General features: G+C 27.7%; 2 protein-coding genes across 3 annotated transcripts in view; both read right to left on the reverse strand.

Annotated features, from left to right (window-relative positions):
* The window catches only part of LOC132932213 (Bardet-Biedl syndrome 4 protein homolog), a 14,769-nt gene extending 6,179 nt beyond the window's left edge, over positions 1 to 8,590 (reverse strand). For both annotated transcript variants that reach the window (XM_060998483.1, XM_060998484.1), the window contains exons 1-9: positions 8,461 to 8,590; positions 8,218 to 8,369; positions 7,893 to 8,005; positions 6,715 to 6,809; positions 6,454 to 6,616; positions 5,275 to 5,428; positions 5,058 to 5,180; positions 3,764 to 3,935; positions 2,403 to 2,599 (exon numbers count right to left, since the gene is read on the reverse strand). In XM_060998483.1, coding sequence (XP_060854466.1) covers positions 2,403 to 2,599; positions 3,764 to 3,935; positions 5,058 to 5,180; positions 5,275 to 5,428; positions 6,454 to 6,616; positions 6,715 to 6,809; positions 7,893 to 8,005; positions 8,218 to 8,369; positions 8,461 to 8,494 — 1,203 coding nt within the window. In that variant the 5' untranslated portion in view covers positions 8,495 to 8,590. The remainder of the gene's footprint in view (positions 1 to 2,402; positions 2,600 to 3,763; positions 3,936 to 5,057; positions 5,181 to 5,274; positions 5,429 to 6,453; positions 6,617 to 6,714; positions 6,810 to 7,892; positions 8,006 to 8,217; positions 8,370 to 8,460) is intronic.
* LOC132932211 (ran-binding protein 9) lies at positions 8,538 to 17,389 on the reverse strand. Its single transcript, XM_060998481.1, has 11 exons — positions 16,579 to 17,389; positions 12,618 to 12,782; positions 12,339 to 12,529; positions 11,647 to 11,831; positions 11,474 to 11,586; positions 11,155 to 11,413; positions 10,749 to 11,086; positions 10,522 to 10,682; positions 10,329 to 10,440; positions 9,560 to 9,731; positions 8,538 to 9,484 (listed from the first exon to the last, which is right to left on the reverse strand). The coding sequence occupies exons 1-10, from the start codon at positions 16,841 to 16,843 to the stop codon at positions 9,601 to 9,603; spliced, it is 1,920 nt and encodes a 639-aa protein (XP_060854464.1). The 5' UTR covers positions 16,844 to 17,389; the 3' UTR covers positions 8,538 to 9,484; positions 9,560 to 9,600.
* Between the last annotated feature and the right edge of the window lie 10,455 nt (positions 17,390 to 27,844).

Genomic DNA, 27,844 nt, shown 5'->3' on the forward strand with positions numbered 1-27,844 from the left:
TGTTTCTATTATTTTCTGTGCACCTTGACACAGGTTGCCACTGATATTTATTTTATTTTGCAAACATGTAAATACTATACTACAATACTAACCAATTTTTAGAGAATATTAACCGAATTATTTTTTGTTTGTATCGGCAGGTGAAGGAAACATTTTCCGAGAGATTTTGGGGCGCATTAAGCACGTTACCGTACGCTGAACGAGTATTAAATATGGCTGGAACGATAAAAAAACATTTTACAAGTTCGTATGCATAAAACGCAATCGTTGTGTTTCGCGAGAAAAAAAAATATTATTTAATCACGTTGTTTTCAGTTTCAGCCGCTTCACGGTGTTATCGCTACGTCGGATGGTGGACCATGAGTACAGCTACGGTCTTATTTTTACCAATTTTCATCGACAAGACAGTTCAGGATGCCGTTGCCAAATTATAGTTCCATCTATAGAGTTTTGCGATACTTGTGACGCAACCACAATATTATTATATAGATAATATTAATTATTTTAATAATGAAGTATTAGATAATATACATAATAATATATAAATATAATAAAAATGTATTGCAAAATGCTAATGTGTATGTCATGTATAGATTTTATTATTACCTATTGGCTATTATTACATTATTATTAAGGTACCTACTTAGTACTTAATAACTTTTTATATTATTATTGTTATTTCAGTTATTTATTATTTATAATTAATTAGAAATTCATGAGTCATTGATCAACCGAAGGTAGGTTACTTTATCGGTAGGAATTGGGAATTGCATACTGATAACATAATTTAAGTGGTTTAAAACAGTTTTTGTTAATTTTTAATACACTTCTCAATTATATTGTGGGTATAAACTATAATTATAACTGCTAACTTTTAGTGCTTCATTATAAACAAAGCATTAATTAGCTATTGTTTTCAGAACTTATGATTGAAAAACTTGAATTTTGTTTATGTTAATTTTATCACAATTGCGAAGAATTTGCTTATATAGCATGGGTGAATATCTCCAGTTAAGTGATTATTGCCGGTTAATCTATAAATATAATATTTTATATCCATATTATTCATTATAGATAATATAAAAACGTATACCTAATTAAAAAACTTAAAGCGATATTTTGAGTTTTGAGATACGCTTATAGCGTTACTTTGTTTTGTTTCCTATTAAGTTTATTATTATATATATATACGTCATTAATTAATCGCTACACTTAATTCGCAGAAAATGAAGACCGTAGCCGAACTTATCGTTTAAAACTATATATTTTAAAATATATCGAAAACAATTGCGTTTTTTTAAAAAAATGGAGTTAATTGTCAATTTGTTTTTTCTATTATCGTCTTGTACCACTAATACATATTATACAAGTATTCGATCGACGAATATATATTACCTATACCGGCTATACCTACGAGTGAATACACCCTGTCCAAAAGGCTAAAATATTTTTCGGTACCTATACTAAAAAATAATTGAATTTGCTCTTTAAACGTGTTAAAAATTCCAAAATTTGCAAAATAAACTTAAAACAAATACACAATTATATATTTATATATATTTATGGCTTAAAAGATACCCAATAATAATACAAGTATGCAGATTATGCGTATAAAATTATAATTTATCAAACATGAATATTATAAAGATAATTTTTTGAAAGTATTTATAATTGACAATTTTTTTAATACAAAATATCATATTAAATGTGTACCTTGGCATAAAACGCAAAATCTATATATTTTTTCATGAATATTCAATATAAACACAAAAACTGCTATAAGTAGGTACTATTTACATTTATACACGATCTATAACGTCCAAAATATGCCAAATTAAATGTTAGGTATATTTTAAATGTCTGTATTAAATATAACATTTAATTTGGCATATTTTGGACGTTATAGATCGTGTATAAATGTACCTAGTACCTACTTATAGCAGTTTTTTGTGTTTCTATTGAATATTCAGGAAAATACCTTGAGTGAGTTTTGTATCACACTTGTTTTTAATCTAGAATAAAATTCATTGATATGCGAAATCGTTAAATTCATATCCCAGAAGAAAATTTCATCTCCATTTATATACATATAACATACCTATATTATATATATATATATCAAAGTTTTTTAGTACTAGGACATTAGTGTCTTTACAAATTTATTTCTCTTAAATTAATCATTAAAATAAGCAAAAAAATTGCATACATATATATTATAATATATTATAAAGGTACATTACTCAGCCAAGTGCGGGTAACCCACAGTTAAATACACCATTATCTATAGGTAATAACTTATTACTAATAAGTACAACGTAATGATTATTATTTTATTAATTATTATAGATAAATGATAATATTGTGTATAGATTTTTTTCCTAAGAATTAATAACGTTACCTACTTCTTTATCTATTGCACCACACGATAGACATGCTTCTTGAAAAGCTTGAAAATTTTTTTCGGCTTCTTTCAGTTTTCCTTGGTTAACTTCCAAAATTGTCAGATTTATTAGCGCTTCTGGATTGTCTGGATTTAATTCAATGGATTTACGATAAGCCTTTTCCGCATTCCTTGTATCGTTCATATGGTTTAATGCCACTGATCAAATAATATGTATAAGACAAAATAAATACAATTTATTAGGAATAGATACAGTATTATAAATAATATTAGATACCCATTTATATGACTTATAGTTAATAATTTTTATGTTTGTTATTGATTTTATCCTGATCGATAGGCCTATAGTAAGAGACGGTCGCATGGAAAAATTAGTTACTGAATTTATGATTAATACTGCTGTCGGAACACTACTCAGTACTCATCCATATTGTTTTTTGCGAGTTCGCTATACCGTTCGATTTTTTTTTTTACTGTAGCTCAGACTGCGTACCTATATAATAAACGGTCCGTGACTTACCATATACTCTGACGGTCATCGTAATTTGAAATTGACCTTTTAACACTTCAGTAATTTAGTACCGAGTCAAGTTCTATATGTCATCAAACGACATTGTACCTACTTAAATCATATATATTCACATAGGTAATAAATAATAATATGTACTATGTAATCAAATTATAGAATTGGCAGCCACTCATGACAATGATATTGACGCATCGTTTGAATTTTTCAGTTTTTATAAATGCTTTTTGAGCCTTTACTATATTAACATCTCGGACGAACTAAAATATACTGCATATAGGTATTACATTTACATTTTCTTTTTTACATTTTCCTTGGGAACGGTGGTTTTACTATAGGTAATAGATATATAGAACATATTTTATTTTAGCATATTATGTTAAATGAATTAATGTAAACATTTATTTTTATTGGACCACAACAACCTAATTAGGTACTATTAGTAATATAATATTATTAATTATTAAACTCGCACAATACCTACCTTAAATATCTATAGTCTATACTATCCCAGATTTCCAGCCTATCCATAATATTTATTATTTACACCTAGTAGTAATAGTACCTAATACATATTATACTGCACATGGATACAATATGTATATATATTTGAAGTTGATAGACCATCAAACATTCCTTACACGATTACCTGCATTTAGATAGTTTCTATACTATCCATACCTATACCTTCCTAAGTAATAATTATGAAACATATTTAAAATTAAATATATATTAAATATATTTGTAAATACTAAACAAATAGAAATTATAATATTGCGCGATAAATAAAAAATAATACTATTTACTTTAGAGTTTTAAATCAAAAATTGACTTACATCCAATAAGCATAAAAGTACCAGCATGATTTGGGTTTAATTTGACTGAAGTTGAAAGAAATACAAATGCTGAAACATACTGTCTGGTGTATAGATGCACAAGGCCCAAATTGTATAATGCGATCCAATTAAATGGGTGCAAATAAATAGCACGTTTTAAGCAACTTATAGCCTGGAAAAGAAAGAAAACACAATAAGTATCTAGGTAGTATAGTCTAAGAACATTATAAATTTATGAAAATACATATTTAATATGTATTGCCCCAGTGCTAATGACTACATTTTTGACAATGAATTCTGAAAAAATACATTTATATTACTGTTTAACACATATTATTTAGATACCTATATATTCTTTTATTATTATATTTTATTAGAACATATAATAGGCTATGATTCATAGCTATATATTATTATTATCATATTCAATTTGTTTACTTCAACTTATTAATTATTTAGTTATTTTAAATTGTTGTATTTAAATTTATTTTAATGTTGAGTTTATTTGAAAGTTATTAACCTATAACTAAACAATAAATGTACTAATTTTGAAATGCATAATATAATATAGTAGATATACCTACATTTTAGATTCTTAGTGAAGATACAGAGCGAATGAATTGATAAGTTTATATTCTTAAGTTGTTCTTATAATTGTATAAAAATATAAAATACATAAACACTATATATATTTAAAGTTTAAATTTTAACAAAATTCTGAAAATCCCGAAAATGCAGAATAAATTATTTTATAGTAAAAAAATGTATATAATCTTCAATTTTTATAGATAATAGATTTGAAAATGTAATACGATGTTCCTCGCAAAATACTGATTACTAGAACAAAAAATTGTAAAATCATATAAATATAATTATTACTTACTTATAGATAGAATTATAAAAATATAACATTTAAACTTAAAATTTGAACGAAATTATATTTAATTTATGTATTTCATTTTAATTTCATATAATGAAATACAATGTTTTAGACCAAAATTAACCTACTATTATACTAATAGAGTAATTATAGTAAAATAAATTTTGTACTTTTATAGCAATACCAAAAAAAAAAAATTCATTAAATTCATAATATAATTATAATTTATTGAAATATACATATAGTCATATGTCAATAGTCATGAGGTGGACAGAAAACATTTAGTTTATAAGAAGCATGGCAGAGCAATTTTCTTTGGACCCTTTCAATTATTTTACGAGTAGAAGCAGTGGACGGGTCCCAGAGCACATTATTTTCTAAATAATTTTACATAGTTTTTACTTATCAAATTACCGCGACGTATTTATGTTTTCCAAAGAAACACATTCCAATATTATTCCATGTTTCAGAGCATTCAGATAAGTCAGTAACAGCTTTAGTGTACTTGGCCAATGCTTCGTCGTATCCACAATTCCTCTGTTGACAAATTGATTGAATTTTAAGTGAATATGAAGAATGAACTTGACTTATAGTTAATATACTTAACGAGAACGGATGTTTTTATATCTACCTGCATTTCAGCTGCTATTGTGAGTAGTGCTTTAGGATTTTCGGGATCCTGACAGAGTGTGTTTCCGAGAACGTTAAACGCTTGATCATAATCACGTTGTTTCATGTATAACAGACCCAAGTCTACAGATATATTCGTGCTGAATGGAAACAACCTTTTCATGAATATATAAATGTAAATTAATGGTTTACAAATGGATTTAGTTTAAGTAAGTATACATAATTAGGTAAAATTAGTTTTTGTATTTTATTATTATAAATAAATACATGTATTTATGGGACAGCTATATAGGTCTCCTATAAATGTAATTTTCACGTTATTTTATGCAATAACATAAACTTTAGCCATTTTTAGGTTTTCATTCAAAATGATAAACAGGAAATTGAGATTATATTTTCAGATTTTTCAGATATCTATTAAATATTTTTAATATCATATGGAAAAACGGACATACTATTTTGGTAATTATTTTAATATAGACTAGATTTAATATAATAAATAGCTTGAAAAGATACCATCTTAAAGTAAAATATTAAATCGCTATTAAAATTTTTTGTACTCAACAATTGGCCAACAACTTTTAGATATTAATAATAATTTTGAATGATTAAAAAATTGACTAGCTTGTCTTACAGTTTTATCTTTATACGTAAGTCGAAGTTATACCACCTGCAGGTAGTATTGGTACTTTCTAAAGGGTATTTTTCAGTATTTTACAACAATTTCGGAATTTTTAAAGGATAAGAAATTTAAATTTAAATGTATACAAGTTAACTAAAAACCGATCTGAATAGTTTTAAGAATCAGAATATTCTTTTCAAATTCCATGTGATATAGTGGACCTACCTATATAATCTTGTGTCAAGATGAATCAAGGGAGGCGAATAATCAATACCTATCACGGTATCTTTTCTGTATTATTATTATATTCACATTCATTTAGATTTCGTAAATTATTATTATAACAACAAGAACCTTAAATATCAAAATAAATACTCGTACGTGTTGTATACCAGTATATAATAATTAAGTCTCTAGTTAGAAATTAAAGCTTTGACAAAATTACATTAGTTTAGCTTAAAATTTAAAAGTAAATAGGTATGATATTTAGTTTTTATTAGTGGAATTACGATAAACAGAAATTTATATTCTATATTTTGTAATATTAAAATAACAAACTTTGATGCCGAAATTAATATACTGGTGGCATTTTTAAAATTATTTTCTATGGCAAATATAGAAGCTAATTTTTCGTAAGCATCTTGATTTCGACTAAGTTGAATTGTGCGATGAAAGTATTCTTTAGATTTGTCCAATTCTCCTAAGTTCAAGTAACACAAACCTGTTGAATATATATTGCAGTATGTCAAATATTACAGAATATTAAGTTCAGAAGACAGAAAGTTATTAAGGTATTAAAAATGTTAGCAATATATTTACCAAGGTTGTAGTATACTTTAGTGTCTGGTTCTCTACACATTTTTTCTGCTTCCAGGTACATTTTTCGGGCTTCGTCATTTCTTCCCAAAAGTAAACTAAAATCATAACCACAAAAATAGGTAGGTATTCATTAAGTTAGGTACTTTTTATGATGGTAGAAATTTATATTTAAAATGACCTTAGCTCTAGCTGTATATTAAATTATTGCTGATCTTCATATTTTCTCACCAATTTTAACCCTTTTAAAATTCCTTTTTCTAATCAGCTTCTTCCAAGTTTACAAACTACAGAATATAATTTAGAATCTTGGACCACCAAATGGATCCCATCTCCCACAACGACTAAGTACGTCATGTATGATATCATATGTCCAATGTTACAGGGATTAAAATTTAATCATGGTTTACTTTACCCTTTATAACAATAATAATATCATAACTATCTCGAGACAAAATTGTTGAGTTTTCATGTTTATGGATTGTCCATATCTTCTCCCTACCTGCTATTATTTATTTCTCCACAGATGACATATGTATACAGCTAATCTTCAGAAAGCTTTACGCAATCTTCATCATGTCCTGTTGTTTAAGTTTAACTATATAGTACTTTACTTTATATTTGAATAGATAACAAAATAATAAAATGTTGTTGAGAACTGGTTTTGTATAAATATTCCTCTTTTTCATATAAATATTTTTTATAATTAATCCAACAAAGTAGGTGTATTAAATAGATCCAATTTTCAACTACAAACCACACTCAAAATTGAAAATCGAAGAAATTTACTGTCTTAAAAGGTGATAACATACACATAAACACACAAACACATCATTGTAAAACCAATACATAAATTGCTCTGCTCCTCAGAATCTATAATATCCAATAGGTATAGTTTTAATGAAGTACCAATATACCAATATTTAATAAGTAAGAATTTATCAATATTTTTTGATTAATAGTTTTAAACTGATAGACGATGCATAACTTTGTAAGCAGCAGGCATAAGGCAGTATTTTCTATGCTTTGATTTATTTAAAATAAATTATATTATGAAGTGTGTATTGACTTATCTTATTGTATAATTTTATTTTTTTATAAATATAATAAGGTCATCAATTTTCAATAGTATGAAATTAAAATAAAATATTATATTAATAAATTATGATTAATCAACCTACCATGAGCGAGCAATCTGTTTGACTCCTTCGACGCATAAGGGATTCAAAGCATAATATCTATCAAAACACCAATAGGAATTTTTTATTTTACCTTCTTCTCTATATATTAATCCCTAAAAAAAAATTATCTATATATTTCAATATACTGCTTCATATTATATATTATATAATTTTTTGAATTATATCAGTTAATTAGATATAAATATAATTTACTTTTATCAATAATTAATATTGACATGTATAATTAAAAGCTTCCTTGTTGATTATTAAATGCACATAATATTATTATGAAGAAAATATGTTATCTATGTATTTACATTATTACCAATATATAAAATGCAAATTCGTTATTATCCTTAGTGTTTCGCAACTCTTGGTCAATTAATAATTTACATAATTCCAAATCTCGTTGTATATAGCGATTATAAATAATCCAATCAGATTTTTCTTGAACATTAAAAACTTGCATCATTGGTTCTGTAAATAATATTATTATACCCATTACTGCCAAAGGAGTTGGTGATTATTTATTACTTAGGTCTGTGTCATAAATTGTTTATTTTATTACCTGTATTTTTATAAGACACTAATCCATTGTCCATAGTACTTAACAGTACTCATTAATTAATAATATTTTAATAAGAATCACAACAACAAAAATATATTTTACTCATGATTTTTACAATATATTAAAAATGTCATAACACACTAACATGAATTTTATAGGTGTGAAGCATAATGTTTTGATAACATATAAAACGTTGCTAGGCAACGAAATTTCAAAAATATACAAATAATTATTCATACTAAATAAGTATAATATTATAAAAAATAAACAAACATTTCCAGAAAAAAAAAAACTATATTTAAATAAACTAATTATATTTTGTTAGTACAATCATATGAGACTAACAACTATAAATTAAATAATATGGTACAATGTTTAAATGATCTTATATATTAGTGTTGGCGATTCGAAGTTTTTATTTAATAAAAAATAAAATAAAACGTCATTTGATTCAATAAAAAAAACTTATTTGTCAAGAAAAGGTAATCAAGAATCACATTACAACAATAAAATATCATTGATATATGTTGCATAAATTATGTGAAGAGATCATAAAATACGCAAATAACATTTACGTACAACAAATTATAAATTGGATCCGACAATAAATTATTAAACCGACAAGTTAATCAGACCTTCATAATTTGTTATTTTTATAAATATTTGTCCGCAAAAATAAAAAAGATTAACAAAATTTTTAAACTTTTAAAGTATACAATATTTGTAGTTTTTAATTTTTTAAATAATACAATTAAATAACAAGAAAAAATGTACGAGTGAAAATAACTTTCAGATAAGTTTGAAATTTCATTTGTTAAATTTAATGCTAATTTACATTGTATTAACGGTAAATATTTTAAAATTCTATCTGAAAAAATACTACTTACACGCTTATACAGAAAAATGTAATTGTCAATTAATATTTTTTTATTTTGTACAAAATATTTTTGTGGGTGATGTGGCCGCTTAAAGTACTTTTGCCATTGTTACTGTGTTCAAAATTGGCGGCCAACCGTTTTGAACTCTGTAAAGAATAAATAATAATTTCATAAACATTGTTACACAATTTGTTTAATGCTAAATATTGCAGCTATTTAACCTGCAGAATGGTGGCAGTGAGACGCGCACATTGCACGAAGGTCATTTGAGCAGTTCGTCAATATTGGTGAAAGCACATGCTCCCATGCTAGACGCTGCCATCAGCTTGACTAGTTCATAGGCATGACCAACAGTCATTTCCAGAGGTGGGCGTCGTGGTAAATTACTCGATTCTAAAGTTATAATTTAAGTATAATAGTTTAAGATTTAAACAAAGAATTTGAAAAGGAAAATACATCTAAATAATAGGTATGGGAACATAATACCTGCATGTGTTGTCTCTGTCTTACTAACACGTAGCATATCAATATTTAGTTTCAGCATTTCTAGTTTTGTGTTGTTAGCTTAAATATCAGAGTGAATTGACCTATCATCAAATGTAAAGGTAATATATTATTACTAATAATATTATCTGTGTTATCTCATCTTTACAATATTTTAATTTATGGAAATTATGAGTACATAAAATATTCAAATTTACTGATGCTCATAACAGGATTAAAAATAAAAATATTATAAAAATTAAACGAGAAAATCTAGATAATATTCTTACCTTTTATTTTGATGGTAGGTAAATTTACTCTAATATTTAAGCTAACAACATAACTAGAACTGCTAAATTTAAATATTTGTATGCTATGCATTGTACGATGGAGACAACAGATGCAGGCATGTCCTCTTAATGATATTTTACTATTAGAAAATGTATACTTCAACACGAAAATATCTCAAATATAGTATTAAATATTAATGTATATAATTCTAATTACCTAGAATAGCAGAATTCAGTGCTGCACATACACTATCTCTTTGGGAAGCTTCCAGTTGCCAACCAACAGGACTATCCCAAGGATTAGAATATGCTAATAAACTAAACGCATCCTAATTAAAAAACAACATATATTATATTAATGATAAAATATAGTATTATATTTATATATTATTATAATATTTTATACATACTTGTAACATTTTTTTATTGGTTTCATTTCTTCCTAATTCTTGTCGCAATTGCAAACTAAGTAAGAACAATTCTCGACCGAATTCTAACATTTTTTCAACACCAGGTTTACTGCCACCACATACTTTTTTGGTAGTTTGATGATATTCTGGTTGATCAATATCTGTATTTTAACAAAACTATTAGTTAATACAGTTATGTTTCTATACAATCAAAATTGTTAACCTACCCATTGATTCTTCATTTCCATTATTATTAACTCTTGATGTTCCATTACTAAGTTCATCACAATTATGTCCATTGTGATAACCATTTGAACTATAATCTTCATCTATAAGGTGATTTTGATGATGTCCATTTACGCTGTCCGCTGACATAATATTATATTCAGTCATTTGGTTGTCTTCGTTGCAATCCATTTTTTCTATTTGGTAGTCATTAATTTTTGGTGTACCATTTTTAATTGTTTTAATTGTAGTTATATCAGAAGAACCATTTAATATCAAATTTACTGAATTTATTTCAGTCACTTCAGTAGTATTTGATAATTTTTGACATTTTATATTTCTAAAAATAAATAAATAAAATTAACATTGTAAATTTAATTTATTAAGTTGTTTAAAACTTATTTATACCCATTGGTTTGTATAGATGTTGGACTTCGATTTGACTGTAATGTACGTTTTGGCGAAGGACGAGTTGTTGTATGAATTTCAATATTATCATAAGAGCGGGATGTTACCTCAGAATCTGTACCATTAACCATTTCAACAAACTGACGACATTTGAGCTTAAATAGGAGGTTGCGATTTGATTCAAGTAACCCAGGATAAAGCTTATTGGTCATTTCAATAGCTTCTCCCATTCGACCGGTTGAAACTAATTTTAATATTTCTACATAAATTGTTACACATTAATTACAAGTCTTATTTTTTTTAGATAATTTAAAATTACTTTGGCGATTTTTTATGGAAGCAATCTCTTCTTCAAATGATTGATCGGTTTGAGAAATAAATGCTTCTGCAGTTGCACAGAAACCTTGGTGAACTAAATAAGTAGAAACCATTCTGAAACAAATAATGTTATTACTACTAGGTAGAAATAAAATTGCAACTATTTTATTTTACTTATGGAAATTTGTCTGGCACTGTGAATATGGATAAGAAAATGGATAATTTTGAATAGTCATTTGTGTTTGGCTTCTGAGCTCTTTCATCATTTCTTCAATTTTGAACACAAATGGCAATTGTCCAAAATTGGCATCAACCACCTCACCAGGTGTTTGTAATCCTACCGTGGGAAATAAATTTGGCTGGAAAAAAATTTAATACATTAGCACAAATTAATAAATAAAATAACTTAAGAGGATGCTAATGCATTATTTGTTTTCTACTTTTTTGACTTATAATCAAAACATAAAATGTGTGTTCAGAAGAACCAATCATGTGTTGTTAGTTATAATGTTAGAGTGAAATGATCTTATTTTTTTATTATCTAACTTTTTATTTAACTTTTAAGTTAAAAACAATATTAATATCTGTAAATTAGTTTTATTTTATTTTTAAGTAGATATTTTATGTACAATTTTCAGATCAATTTAAATATAATAAAAAAGCCAAGAAACAAATATAGATAATGTTCTAACTAAAGTTTGATGAAAGGTGAATTCATTAGAGCAAACAACACAAGATTGATCCTGCAGAAGAAAATTTGCGTTTAGATCAGAGCAAATGATACAAATAATGTGCTGATAACCACTTAAATCACTTAATGTTTAAACTTTTAATAATAAGAATAATATTTTAAAGTGATCACTTACAGGAAGGTCAGTAAATGCTGTTCCTAAATGAGTTCCATTTTTAGTATAAAAACAGTGGTTGTGCACAAGATCTACGCCACAACCGATAATATCGCCAGTAGTAAATGTAGGTCCGTATGGTTGACCTGTGCCACTTGAGCAAAATGAATGGCCATCATCACCATGATAACCATATGAATGTTTATCCCAGCCTGGAATCATGTTTATAATTAGTATGCATGTATTATATATTTTATAAAAAAATAATTTTCAATATGTTATTTTGAGTCTAATTTTTACCTGGTAAACGATTCATATTGACTCCTTGTGCTGAAAGTCCAACACCCATGTAACCATCACGTCCTTTTGATACTATTTTTACTTCAAAATAATATAAGCCACAAGAAGCAGGAATAGGGTGTGTGGCTCTAACACTAGCTGCATCCTTATGTGTTTTACCATGACCTAAATAAAAACAAAGGAAATATTATTATTTGCATACAATTAAATGAATATCTTATTAGGTACATTAGTTTTACTCAGTATTTTGGTATAATGTTTACTCGGATTAATTTGATACAATTGTATTTCATTTTATTAATAGTGAACTAGATTATTTAGTAAGTAATTCAAGGTACATAAAAGTAGTAAAGGTAGTATAGATTGTTATCAGTAATTATATTTGATTAAAATACTACTAATAGATATATTTATTTATTATATATAATAATAAATAAGTATTTTGAATTATTTTATGTCACATCAATTAATTTAATAATAAAAGATAGACCTTGGATAATTGCCAATAATTTAAACACATATTAAAAATATGGTTAATTAATAACTATTATACAATTTGCAGGCGCATTTACAGGGGGGGGGGGTTCACTAAAATGATCATAATGGGAAATCAATCTTGGCTTGTGACTGTTACCAGTCAGATACTTATTTTGGACTATGGAACCTAACCTGTATATTCAAGAAATTAATAGAACTTTACAGTCTAGTAAATAACACTAACGTAACATAATAGTTACTTATATAAAAGTTAGAAATATCCATTAGCTTTAAGATGCCAATTTATACTTGTTTTGATCATCTTATAATTTATTTAATTAAATGGTATAGTGTAATAATTTAAACAATTTTCTATCTATATTGTATTGCTTGTTCGAACTACCAAATTATATTAATAATTAAAGTATTAAGTTTCTTTCACAATAAAAAATTGTATTATTTAGGTAAATAACATTTAAATTTATAATTTTAAATATTAAATCATAAAATATTTCAGATATTAATTATAATATATAAATATCTATTTTTGTCTAACAAGCATGAAAAATATTAAGGAAGTCAATACAATACAACCATTGTTATTTTCTTATGTTGGAGGTAGTTACATGAATTAACTCTGTATAAACATGTAGTCGCATAAAGTAATTAAGCGCTCAAATAAATATGTTCAAGATATATTTGTCACTTAATGCAATTAATTCTGTTATCTATCGTATAATAAAGAATAAATAAAATAAAATATTGCACTTTATACTGGAATAGTTATTATCTTGGTTACCTATTATTTATAATATTAATTTCTAAAAGGACTTAGGTTACTAATTTATTAATATGTATAATATATTGTTTTTGAAATAGAAATTGAAACTAATTTTAAAACTATGTGTACCTTAGTTATAATTTTTCTTGATTAAGAAATATTACATAAATTTCCTTTGTAAAAAATAATAAATATCAAACTATGTAAATCAGTGGTCCTTAACCTTTTTTAAAATGATAACACCTTAATTTATATTCATAAAAATGGCTACACAAAAAAAAAAAAAATTATCAATTTACATAGTTAAACAGTAAGTTTAAGTATTATTAAATATTTTTACAAAAGTAAATCTGTGGGATACTTGTGATTGGCAAACTAAAAATGGTCTTCAATTTATGGGCAAATAATTGACAAACTTATGCGTAATTTACCATAAATATCTTTAAGCTTAGACCCTTTTTTTTTTAGTTTTTGTTATTTAAAATGTTAAAAATGCTGATTCATACAAATAAGAAATTAGGTTAATATTTACTCCTGTTGTGGTTTGTAATGCACGGTAAATAAAAATTGTTCAATCATTTAATTTTCATTGACAAATTATATAAAATAAATTAATCGAAATTTACGAGAAACATTAGTAATTTTACTAAAGTTTTTACCATCATATTAAAATATACAGTATAAATAAAATATATAAAAATATTTAGGCGACACACCCAGTTGAAAACCACTGACATAAATTCAAACAAATCATTAGACTTCATAATCTAAATATTAAAAATGTAACTAAAATAAATATGTATGTAAATATAACAATAACATCTATCTTCACATCCAAATACTACAGGCCTATAACTTTATGGATTTCCATTGATATTTTTATAAATAGGTTATGGCCGAATTATGATATTAGTAATTAGGCCAATAGATACAAGTCTTGTATTAAAAATTAAGATAATCCATGTTGTTGCTTTAGTGTAAATAAGCAATGACATTTTTATTTAATTAATAAGTAGAAATTATTTTAATATATTTTCAACAACCACTTTTTGGAGTCTGCATCTTATTTTACATCATACTTAAATACATCTGAATTGAAATGTTTTGAATTAGTAATTAGGTTTTGATTCATGATATAAAAATGAAACATTTTTAAAACTAAAATGTCTGAACTTGTTATATTTAAAAAACCTCTCACAGATGTTGAAGCAACGTTAGGTAAACCCGCCTAGGTAGGTTAAGTAAATTAATTAATGTTTTCATAAATATAATATAATTGGTAACTACAAAAATTATAATAAGAACAATGGTTAACTTTATCAGTCGTCAAGTCTAGATTTCTGTTATTAGAAACATTAATACAATTTACCCAATTCACTTTATTTGTGTTTATATTAGCTTGATTAGTCGATTAATTGGAAGAAGTACATATTATAATTTTAGTATAATGGACAATAGTCAATACCAAGGTACATCGTATACTAAAAACCAATAACCGTAATACCGTTAATCACTCAGATTGGTTGATCGCACAATGCACCATGGACAAATTTAGGTTTAAGTATAGGAGAATAAATTACATATTTTTTAACATTTTGGAAAGTATTGAAAATTTGATATATATTATTTTTATTATTATTACTTCAATGAGATTTTAACAAAGCTATTATATTAATATCTCGACAATTATTAAGAACATAATATTTGACAATACATATTATTTCAGCAATGTAACATTAATTACATATTATAGGTAAATGCGTGGTTATTTATAATTTATTCTATGATGTATCCCAATTACAACTACCAGCCAATAATAAATTGTAGGCATAATAATTTATTACGATCTAAAAATGGGTAGGACGTTATTATTATGCGCCAAACGCACTCGTCTTATTATTATTTGCGCAACAGCCGCGATGTTGCGAAATGGCCGTGTGCATCGCCCTGTCGAGGGCGGGTGGGGGGAAGGCATCCTATTCAGCACAGGAAACATCCGTATTCCGCACGTCAAAAACCATACGGGCCTACTGGACAGTACACATGTCGGGTCATGGAGGGGGTTGTGTTGACGAACGAGATCAAGAGCCTCCACGCGACCTTGGCACGGTAACTGATGTTGCGAGTAAAATCGAAAAACAAAAGTTAGCGAGAGGGCGCGAAGAAACGTGTCTTCTGAACAGAACCAGTCGTTCGAAACGCGGAAATCGAGGAACGAGCAAACCAGCACACCTCGAGCACAAGTCACAAATGCGGGAGCGTCGAGCTCGTCGCTATTGACTGCTGAGCATAGCCCCAAAACGGGGTACATTTTGAGTGCGATCGTCCGTCGACAGAGAGTATAGAAAGCGGGGACTGGAGTCTGGAATAGTGACACTACCCGTCGTACCACACGACACACGCGCACCGCATAACATACCATACCGATACCATTACCGTATCTTCCCCTCCCCCGACACTGCAGCACCCGCCAGGGCAACAGTGGGCCAGTGCGCGCAAAACAAAACAATGAACAGCTGATTCTTTGTTACCCACATATATAGTAATAATAATATAAAAATATAAAATACGACGTCGACTGCGATTGGGAATATTGTTATTATATTGAAAAACCGTTTCGTTTTGAGATGCGAGTGACACCAAAACGCTATTGAAAAAAAAAATAAATGATCGGACCATCGTGGCACGGACGTCATAATATACCTTTGTAGTGTACACGTATGTTGTTCTGCGACAGCCCGAGATTGGTGAACTTGTCTTTGGAATTCCAGCTCCGTGGCAACGGCGTGTCGACCTCGTTCACCATAGGGTACAGGCCCTTCAGCCGGTCCTCGCCTTGCTGGCCGAACGGGCTGTTCGCGCTGCCGTTGACAGCCGCGGAACCGCTACCGCCGACGGTCGAGCCGCCGCCGCAGTCCGAGTTTACCACTGTTGTGTTGTTGCTGCTGTTGTTCGGGCTGGCCGCCATTTGTACCACGGACGCCGCCACCGCGTAGTATTTAGTTTTGACGATCCGAGCACGACACACGGACGGGTGCCGAGGATAAGACGAAAAAAAAAACGACAATCGGGTGGGGGGAAGGGTGACGTGGGGTGAAGAAACTCGAATTATAAATAATGCGGAAAACGAAAAACAAATAAAGACGACGTCGAAACGCTACGTGCGAGTCCCCGAACCGCCTGCCTGGCGTCAAACCGAGAAAACTGCGAACCGTGGAACGGCACACCAGTGAGAATTATTATTGCGTACGCTATCGCTACTACGACTAAAACTACTACAACTGCTGCTATTGCCACCAGCGGCACTTATCATCGCGACGGATCGTAACACACGCACACTCGCGCACGCACACGCACAGAGAGTAGGCTGTCACGCGCGCACGCACCAGTCACACGGCCGACACATACACACACGCACAACTACGTAATGCTATGTTATTATAGGTATACAACACTACGACTACGGCTGAGAGACAACGGTGCAACTACAATACGACTACGGCTGCAGTGCTGACTGCTGACGGTAGCTGGCTGCCGTCGGTCGTCGTCGTCGTTCTACAACGGGACGGGAGGCGTGGTGTCGGATATTCCCGGTAGATGGCGGCACCACCGGCGCACAGCTGATTTTACCCGGTGATCGGCGCGTGCGCCACGCCGCCCGCCCGCCTACGCTGCCGCCCATTGCCTACCACTCGTTCCGCGTTCGACCTACATTCGTGGAAGGGCTTCCACCAGATGTACGCGAATATGTACACATACAAACACACACTGTCACTCGGTTTTTGACCTCAATATACAATGGCGACGAGACTACGAGAGCTTATATTATTATTATTATTATTATTATTGATATTTATTATTCACTGCATATATCATAATTCTATACATATAATGTACCGACAGACATAGTGGCGTATCTGAATCACGACCTCTAAAGGGGAGAGGAAGTGATTAAATATCTCCACATTACACATTATTATTATTTTCAAATAATGCTAATTTCATAATTTCGTTATTATAAACACAAATATTGTATTATTGACTATTGTAGTATAAATGTACCTAACAAAATTGTGGCTCAACTCCCGAAGTAAATGAACAACCCATTGAATACGCCGATGGACTACGGAGGATTCGGTTTGGGTTGTGTTTTATAGTTAGTTTAAATCCTATCGAATGTGGTGGACGGAAGCACCAATATATTATGTTCAAGTCTTTTTTGCACAACACATTAACGGGTAAATAATCCACGATAATAATGTAATTGAGTGGATAGCCGTAGGTACCCGTGTGTTCGTCGCAGTAGGCATTAAATAATAACATTAATACATTACACAGATTAGGCCTATTAGGGTATCTACATTTTCTTGCACGCTTAGAATAAAAAATGTTGATAACCAATTGTGCATTTGTGCCGCGTTATTAGTTTATTTTAGGTATGCGATCACACTGTAGCCGTAACCGGATTCACAGTATAATTGTCTTCCCCCCCTAAAACCAACACGGATGATTCGCCTAAGAAGTATCTAAGTACAATTTGTATATTGGTGCCGTCGCCACCAACGGGTCGAACGAAAACATCTTCGTTGTTGTACCATTACTATTTACTACCATTGATTATCTAGGTAGGTTAGGTGTCCCGGTATCATTGATTATAAATATTTATTAAGTATTTATAATCAATGGTAGTATGTACTGTAATCAATGGTTGTGTTCAATGTGTTCAATATATTAAGACAAATATATCTATCCAACCGAAATGTCGATTTCGTTTTCTATTTTCTATTTTTGTTATTTTTATACCAAACTAAACTAAGATGAACTATGTCGTAGGCGTTCAATTCTGGAATTGTGCAACATCGCGTTTCGCGTCCACGATTAATCGCGTGGCTGGTGCTTTGGTGGATTCGTCGTTGAAAAACATTGAACCCGCCAAATGCCCTCCCCTTTAGACAGAATTATGCCACGCGTACTGCTGCTATTATTAACCCTTCCATATTTTCAAGGCGGAATCTATTATTGAACGTCCAAAACTACCACCCGGAATCGCTCGTTCTACAAAATATTAGTTGTGTTTGTGTACATAGTATATATACCTAGTACCTACGTATAATTTAACTTGCAATAGCCAGACTTCAAATATCTATAATACATAATTCATAATTGCATTAAATTTTAACTGCAGTTTTTATATAGTATATACTATTACCAATCCTTCATAAATCATCATACAATAATACCTAATTAAATAATATCTTAGTTCATAAAAAAGCCATCGTACATTCGTACAAGAGACAAGACCTACTTATTATTTTAATGTTGATAAGTGACGACAAAACATTATTCAATAATATTCATTTAATATTTGGTAAATGATATAATTTAATTGAAATTAAAATAGAAATAAAAGTAATAGAAATAATAGAATATACCATATACCTACTCTAAAGTATCTTAGTTTATAATATCTTTATTTCTAAGGATATTCCATAATTTATTTATGATAATAAATATTGGTAATTTTATAAAAATTAGAATTTGGTGCTTATTTAATTTTAAAATATTTTAGTACCTGTAAACACAACTTATAGGGAACCTTGTTTTAAATTAAAAATTTTTTTTACTCTTATACAAAGTGCTATCATGTATGTATCGAAAGATAATCAAAAAATAATCATTTTTAATACCTATTCGTGGATAATTCAAAAAGAACCAAAATATTTAGAACAATTTTTTTGGTATTTAGAAAATCTTATGAACATTTCAAGTCCTACGATTATTTACTATTGACTATGTTGGATTATATTGAATAAGATAGTCAATACATTTTAGCTGATAATTTGTGAATGATATAATACGATTTACGAAATTAATAATTGTTTTTAACAAATAAATCTTTTCAAGAAATTCTATGAACATTTTTTTTTTAATAATAATATTTTTTAAACATATCATGAAAATCAATATAATAGATCGATAGGTGTACCTATGTATTATAAATTTATAAAATGTATTTATATTATATTTATTTATTATCTATACTGCAGTAGTTTTCAACCTGTGCGTCGCGGCTCCCAGGGGCGTCATCGGTTATTATCAAGTGAGCCGCGCAAAAAATTAAAAAAAAATAAAAACTTGTTTGAATCTGTCAAATTGTTATTCATGAAACATTTATCACAACTTATTGTTCAATTCCAAAATTCTCAAAATGAGGAAATGAGAATCGCGCTTTAAAAATGTACGCCATGATTTGATAATATTATGTAACAAAAACAAACATACCGTCCCACTAAATATTAAAATTATTTATAGGTATCGTTTAAAAATGTTTCCTATTATTCATAATTACATGTTTATTTCATTATAAAATAATGTAAATTATTAAAATTGAATAGGTACATGCAAATCGACGGAATTCACATGCACCTGTCTGCTATATACTCCCTATATTAAACTAGAATACTAGATCAAAGGTAAAGTTTACATATTTACTTATTGTGTTACATATTTATACAAAATGTTAGTATAAATTACGATTATTATAATATGTATTTATTATCGCTGTTCGATGCACATCGACAATTGCTTTAACGAGTACCTATCTGTTATTTGTATCATTGTATGTGGTATTTATACCATATTATATAAAAGGATTAGTTAACAATGATGAGTTTTCGGCCAAATTTATTACAATAATATATTTTAATATAAATAATTATTACTATTATTTAGAGATAATCATTGATTTTAGACCAGTCCAGTATACATGCACAAGCAAAATGTGACAGCTGAGCGGCTCGATGGTTTCTGAAATTGTGAAATCGATATCAAACGATGCACAGTTGTTTAATAGGCGACCGTACTAAATCGAAAAAATATAATACGTGGCGTGAAATACGCGGAAATTGGAACGTCCGGAACCACAAGCGAGCGAGAAATACGATAGTGTCGTTCGTGGTCTATAGTGGTCTATAGCTTAACACAATCACATAATAGTAGGGTGGCCAGTTTTAGCGACGACACAGGATCGATTGAAGTCGATTCCAAGTGCTGATTTCAGACGAATAACATATGTCATATTGTATGTACCATCTATTTTTATATTTGTATAATATACAAATTACAAATACATAATAATAAAATATTTATTTTTTATATTAATTAACATTTAACGGCATCGAAGTTGATAGAAATAAATATCGACGCATTGTTTAAGATTTTCAGTGCTAGAAGTATAGAAATTTGAAATTTCACGAGCCACATCACTCACCAGTCATCACTCATTAGTGGGACTATCGAGGACCACATCACAAGTAACGTTGGTTCGTACTTGACGAATGACAACACACCGGTGGGTACCTCAGGTATACTGTTTTAGTGTTTTATGTGGTATCAAAGCGGCGAATAAAATGTTTTGTTCACTCATTCTTTCGGAATTGCAAGACCGTCAACAGTTAATTGAAACCGAAAAAAACAATTATTTTTGTTTTTATGGATCACGGTTGATAATACTTGTATTTAATAGACTTTGCATACAATGATATGTAACGTACTTGCAGGTACCTACGTATTTTACTTAAAAAAAAATGGATATTTTTTTACAAAACGTAATTTTGTAATGACTTCAAATAATGTAAAAAAAATATTTATAATTTCTAAGATAATATTATGTTAACTGATTCTGTGTATAAATAATATATATTAAAATACCTATGTTGAGTTCTATTACCGGATAGTCTCTTTCTTCTTATTAAATCCTTATTCATTTTTTATTGAAGGTTCTAAAAAATTATCTTATTTGCTAATTGTGCTAAAACACAAGTTTTAAATGGTTTTTTTTTTTTTTTATTAAAACAATATGTACTGGCTTAAGACTCAGATAAGTACTAAACTTTTATCTAACCAACTATTTAGAATTTTGTTATTTATGTTATACAAATAAAATTATACTTGGAATATAATAATAATTAATAATATTATGTTTAGATAAAGAATATAATAATATAGTTTTACTGAATAATGTTTAAAGTTTTTTTTTCTAAACTTAGAAGTAGGTATAGTAAACAAATCATAGTAATAATAGAAGTATAAAAAACCCAGTTAAACTAACAGTTCATAACATGCAGTTATTAATAATATATTATAAAATAGTATCTACTATCAGTACTATCTATTGTACCCGCTTTGGTATTAATTATAGGTATTAACAAAGAATTCACTGATTAGAGTTAACCGTTAAGACGTCATTGTTTAATAATTGATAATTTCTTCATTATACTTATAAATTACGACAAACGTTTAAATAAAATGCATTTTAATTTAATCAATATCTTTAGAAAATATATGATTATTGTCTATTGATTAGTATAATCAATAATCATATTACTCATATTTGTGGTACTGCATTTAAAAATATAAAAAGATAATATTTAATACCTACCTACTTACTCAGTGTTTGGATTTATTTGGTAACGTTGATGCGTATTTCCTATACTATGTGATATACATAACACATTAACACTCAAACATTGTAGGTACTACTGTATGAGACATGAGTAGGTACATATTACTTAAAAAGTGAAAAATATTTTATTTTAAAAGCTGAGCAAAATATAGAAATCAGTTGTCTGGCAATCATTCTCCTTCACTAACCTTGATACAGGATATTGGTGAATTATTGAAATAATAGTTTGACAGAAATTATTGCATTTATAAAACCGTTTCTAAAACTTAATTTCATGAAAAAGACTTAAAAATTAAAATTGCATTCAGCATTCACATTGGTAACATAAGAACAATAATTGTTGCTTAATTTTTAATTGATATGGTAGAGGTGCTAAGAGCTTTTGGAGCTTTTAAATTTTCTATTCTAAAATGTAACAAGAAAATATGTTAACTAGGAATCTACAATAAGCAGAAAATAGGAAATGATAACATTTTTTTAGGTATTATTTTTAATCCATGTATTGTAAGTGATTAAACAAATTACTAATTAGTACAATTTTTTTGAAGGTTTGAACCTCAAATTGATGTCTTCTTTTTCGGGTGTTTAATTAACATCAACCTGGTATTCCGAATTCAAAATTTCAATTTTAAACCAAACTAGAAAATTAATAATCAATTTGTAACCACAAAAAATTTGCAGCCTTAGTTTAAATCCCCAAATAAATGTTTTCCTCTAAGGCACTGGTTCTTAAGCTGGGAGGCGTGTACACAATGCTAGGGAGGCGAAAGCAGTTATTAAGAAATTATTCAAAGAACAATTTTGTCAACATTAACATTAATTATTAATTATTAATTTCATTATGTATTTTTTTATTTACTATTATTAATATTTTATACTAATTTATTACTATAATATTTCACCTTAATTGATCGTTACATTTTGTTTTTTACTATTATTTATATTTTATAATTATTATTATAAATAAAAAAGTAGTCATTCTGAATATTGTATAGTTTATTTTTAAAGTACACAAAAAAGGTGAACGATTTTTTTTCAATTTATAGGAGGGGGTGCATATAACAGAAGAGGTTGGGATTCACTGCTTTGGGGTGCTCAGCGAAGTCATGGTTTATTTCTATGAAATTATTGAAATTTTTTTTGTAATTTCCAAGTTTTTGACCAAGTCAAAATATCGTGTGCAAAATTGTAAACATAAATTCAAATTTTGTAAATCACCCATCACTAAAACTTTTCTAGTGTGTATTTGATAATCGAGAACACACTACACAATTTTATTTTGTATCAAAAATCAAAATGTTATACAATTATATAAATGTTATATTTTATTATTTTATGTAATAAATATTTATATAATATAATTTTATTATACGTAAAGATCTGTGATGAGCTAAGCCCCTAGATAAGTACTTAATTAGTTTACATATAATTACGAATATTTATTTCTACATAAATGAAATAAATCACCTGCTGAAACTGTGATTTAATATATTATATATTCCATTGAAAACTACAAATAAAAAACTAAAATCTTTTAATATTACATTTACAAAATAATTTTTAATTTGTACAGATACAATTAAATCGACTATTTTAGTATTAAATTAGTAAAATAGATCTATCTATTTGCAGAAAAAATTTAATTAGGATATTTTTTGGATCCATTTTGATAGTTCTATGAACACTAAATTTTAAATGGCCTAATAGGTATATAAGACTAGATAATTTAATTGGTTTCCTTTTATAGTATTTCATAAAAATGTTCTTATCCGTTAGACCGCTGAGAATATTCCTTCTAGTTTTGCAGTTGAAAATGATGAATTGATAATGTAGCTACTAGCTAACACTTTTAATAAAATTGTATACATTGTTTTAAAGTAGTAGCTAATAACGTTATTATCAACCTCGATTGCTTCATTATCGTTTGAATTTAACCAATTATTGTGTTTGGCTTTTTATTCAGAGTCCAACGTTCAATTAATAAATCAATAAAAGAATTTTTTTTATAAATGTTTACGTTAGAAAAGATTTTTTTTTTTTAGTAATCTACAATCGAAATATAAGTTTTAAGTGTTTGACACTTCTGGTGTTTTAAAATGTTGGTCAATACAGAAACTAAGATTTTTTTGGTTCAATAGTTTACTTATCAAATCAATACAGTACGATTATATGAAATGCTAAGTTGTACACTAAATGCTTAATGCATTATGTGTTGATGATCGATTTTCATAATTATATTGTTATACTTTGTGACTTATCTGACAAATATATATATAATTACGTATATACGTCTCATTTATAATACTTATGACTTATTAACAAGCTCGTACCTGCTTCCACTACCACCATCAAGGTATATAGAGGTGGTTATATGTTATATAAAACTATACTGTTGTCAAAGTATAATTAATAAACTATTATAAATTATTTAAATTATTATAAGAAGTATGCCTATTTAGTAACTATTTAATATTAATAAGTTTGCAAAAGGAACAAAACATTTATTTTTAAACTACAACGAAATTATTACTGTGTCTTTTTTTTTTATTTATTTATAAGCCGAACATATAACGAATAATATTGATTTATTTATTTTTTTTCTTAATTCCATAACCGATTTCGTCACCGTGGATTGTAAACGTTACGTTATTTTGAGTTAAATTAGCAAAGCAAATATACTAAAACAATATTTTGTTGAAAGATTATTTAATTATTATAAAGGTGATCATAAAAATATTATTTCAAAAAAATATGTCTCAAAAAAATGTATGATGAAACTTACTTAGTACAAAGATGTAATTCAAAGCAATATAGTTTCATATATTGTTATAGAGTCTATGGTATGGACTATAGATAGACACATACAATGAAAAAGAATGTGGACAAACTATAACAAGCTGTCCATGTAATAGAACTGCATGAAGAAGAAACTACAGTTGAAAACTGGGAAAATTAAGAATTAAAACCTAAGCAGTCTCGTTCGTCAAAATACTTTTTTGGAAAAGCATTTAGGATTTGAGAATATTAAATTAATTAAAAGAAGATCTATATATGAAATAGTGTTACTAAAAAATGGTTCCAGCTTCTATAATAAACTTTTATTCATACCTGGTCATGATAAATTTTTATTAAGTAATAGGTAGTAGGTACATGTTTTGAGGACTTGTTATTATCCGTATCAGTTGTTGTTGTGGCAGAGAGTAAACACTACCATCAATTTTTATTTAACACAACAAAAATCAAACTGCTAAATTTGTATTAGAAATTATTAATAACAGACCCACTAAAGATATCTACATAAATAGAATTTATTTGTTGGCTCACCATTTTATAAATCGAACAAAACAGTTTATTGGAGATATTATTTTGTTGTAGAAGATACAACAGCTTCAATGTGTGGAAAATTGCTTTCATTTAAATAGTTTGATTAATGTAAAACTAATTAATGTTTTAATCAAGAAATAAAATCGGAAGAAATTATAATTTATTTTATGATATCGGGAGGGGGGAATCGACTCATAACAAGAAATAGACATTTTATTTATGCCTTCAAAAAAAATATGTGTATTTATGAATAGTAACCATGAAAAATACTTTTATCATTACATTACCTAAAGGCTAAAGGTAAATAAAATATTTATAAATTATGTATATTAAATTTATGAAACTATAGTACCTACTATTAGTTTAAGCCGATTAATAATTAAATATATTTTATTTGATGTCATACTAATTGTTGAAGAAACAATTTTAATTTCAAGTACCTATTTAGTTAAAATGTTTTTCCTAAATGTTTTTATATACTAACTAACTAACTAAACATAAATATTGTTAATATTGTTATAGCCTATAGGATTTTACGGCATCAACTAATTCAAATAATATTGCAGAAGTACATAAAGTAAAGCAGAATTATGTGGAAAAATTTACATGCACACTTAACAAAATATCAAAAAATATTAAAATAAATAGTATTAATTTTTAATTATGTGCTATATATTTTTATAGTATTTAGTGGTTCTACAGAAAAAAACGTATGAAAACCCAATGGTCACAATATTGTTTTTGGTTTGAGGCAAAATATTTTGTAAGAAAAATGGAAACCAAAAATTAAATTTAGAAATCTTGTTTATACAATATAAAGATTTGAAATTGTTCAAAATAAAGGATGAGGGCACATTAATTTCGAGAAATTTGGTTTTAAATTTAACAGTTATACCTAAGTTTTTTAGTTTTAAAACAAAATTTAAATGAAAAATAATCTAAAGTAGGTATTTACCTAATACATATTAATAGAATAAATATTCAATTTTGTGTATCAAGAATCTGATAAATTTAGAAAGTAAATATTGAATTTTATAGTTAGGTATAAATAATTTAAAAAAAAAATGTCAAGTACATACTTTTTTCTAGTCTAGTTTGAAGTTGAAATTTTGAATTCGAGGTGCATAACAAAGCATCCCTTTTAGGAGAATATTTATTTAGTAGTTAAGTTTTAGGTTACCAATTCTGATTTTGCGGTTATAAATTATTACAAAATATTGGAAACTAATTAAAAAAAATATATTTACAAAATATGTTTTACTTTCAGTGTTGGGATCTTATAATTTATTATGTAGGTATATAATAACATTATTTATTTTGAATATAATTAAAATTATTTTATTTAAATAAATTTATATTCGCTTGTAGGATAAAAAAAATGAGGTTGAGTATAGCTATTGAGCCACTCCGTATTTATGGTCACAATGCAGCGAAGTGTATTTAAGTATCCTGTAAAGTAAGTAATAAAATACAAATTGGTTAAACTTTTAGTATGAGATTCTATAACGCGACTGTTTGTCATTTGATGATATGTATTATGTATTTATGTATAGCTGCAGTATATAATATATATAATATGCCCTATAAAGATACCTCCTAGGTTGAAAAAATCAAATAAATTCAAAATTCGTTGTTAAATTCATATTTTTAGTTAAATAACAATAAAATTCAAGCGTGTTAGCTAACACGCTACACATATCATAAACATATGTCGGATATACATGTTAATTTAGGACTATGCTGGTACATTTGTACTTATTTTATTATAACACAATTAACCTTACGTAATTGTTATTATAAAACCATGAATCGTGGTTTATTATATTATGTAGCTGTGAATCTGTGACATTATTGTTGGTTTTATACTTTTATTTTTATGTTATATAAATATTCAATTAGAGCGCCAGACTGGTATTACGTTTTCATCATAATTCTATTATTTTATAGTGTTCGCACTTACGGAAAATAATCGTATAAATAACATTATCAATTTCTTAGATGGTTTTATTGTCTAGTGATGAACTGATGACACAGAAGTACAGAGTTGTTTGATACAAATTACAGTGGTCAAGAACTATATTAACTTTAAATTATTATATTTAATTCACTTTAGAATTTAACTAGGATCTTATTTTTCTAAATTTAGAATTTCGTCACAAGGGTGGTGACACAAAAAATATA

This window comes from Rhopalosiphum padi, chromosome 1 (assembly GCF_020882245.1).
Source record: "Rhopalosiphum padi isolate XX-2018 chromosome 1, ASM2088224v1, whole genome shotgun sequence".
NCBI lineage: Eukaryota > Metazoa > Arthropoda > Insecta > Hemiptera > Aphididae > Rhopalosiphum > Rhopalosiphum padi.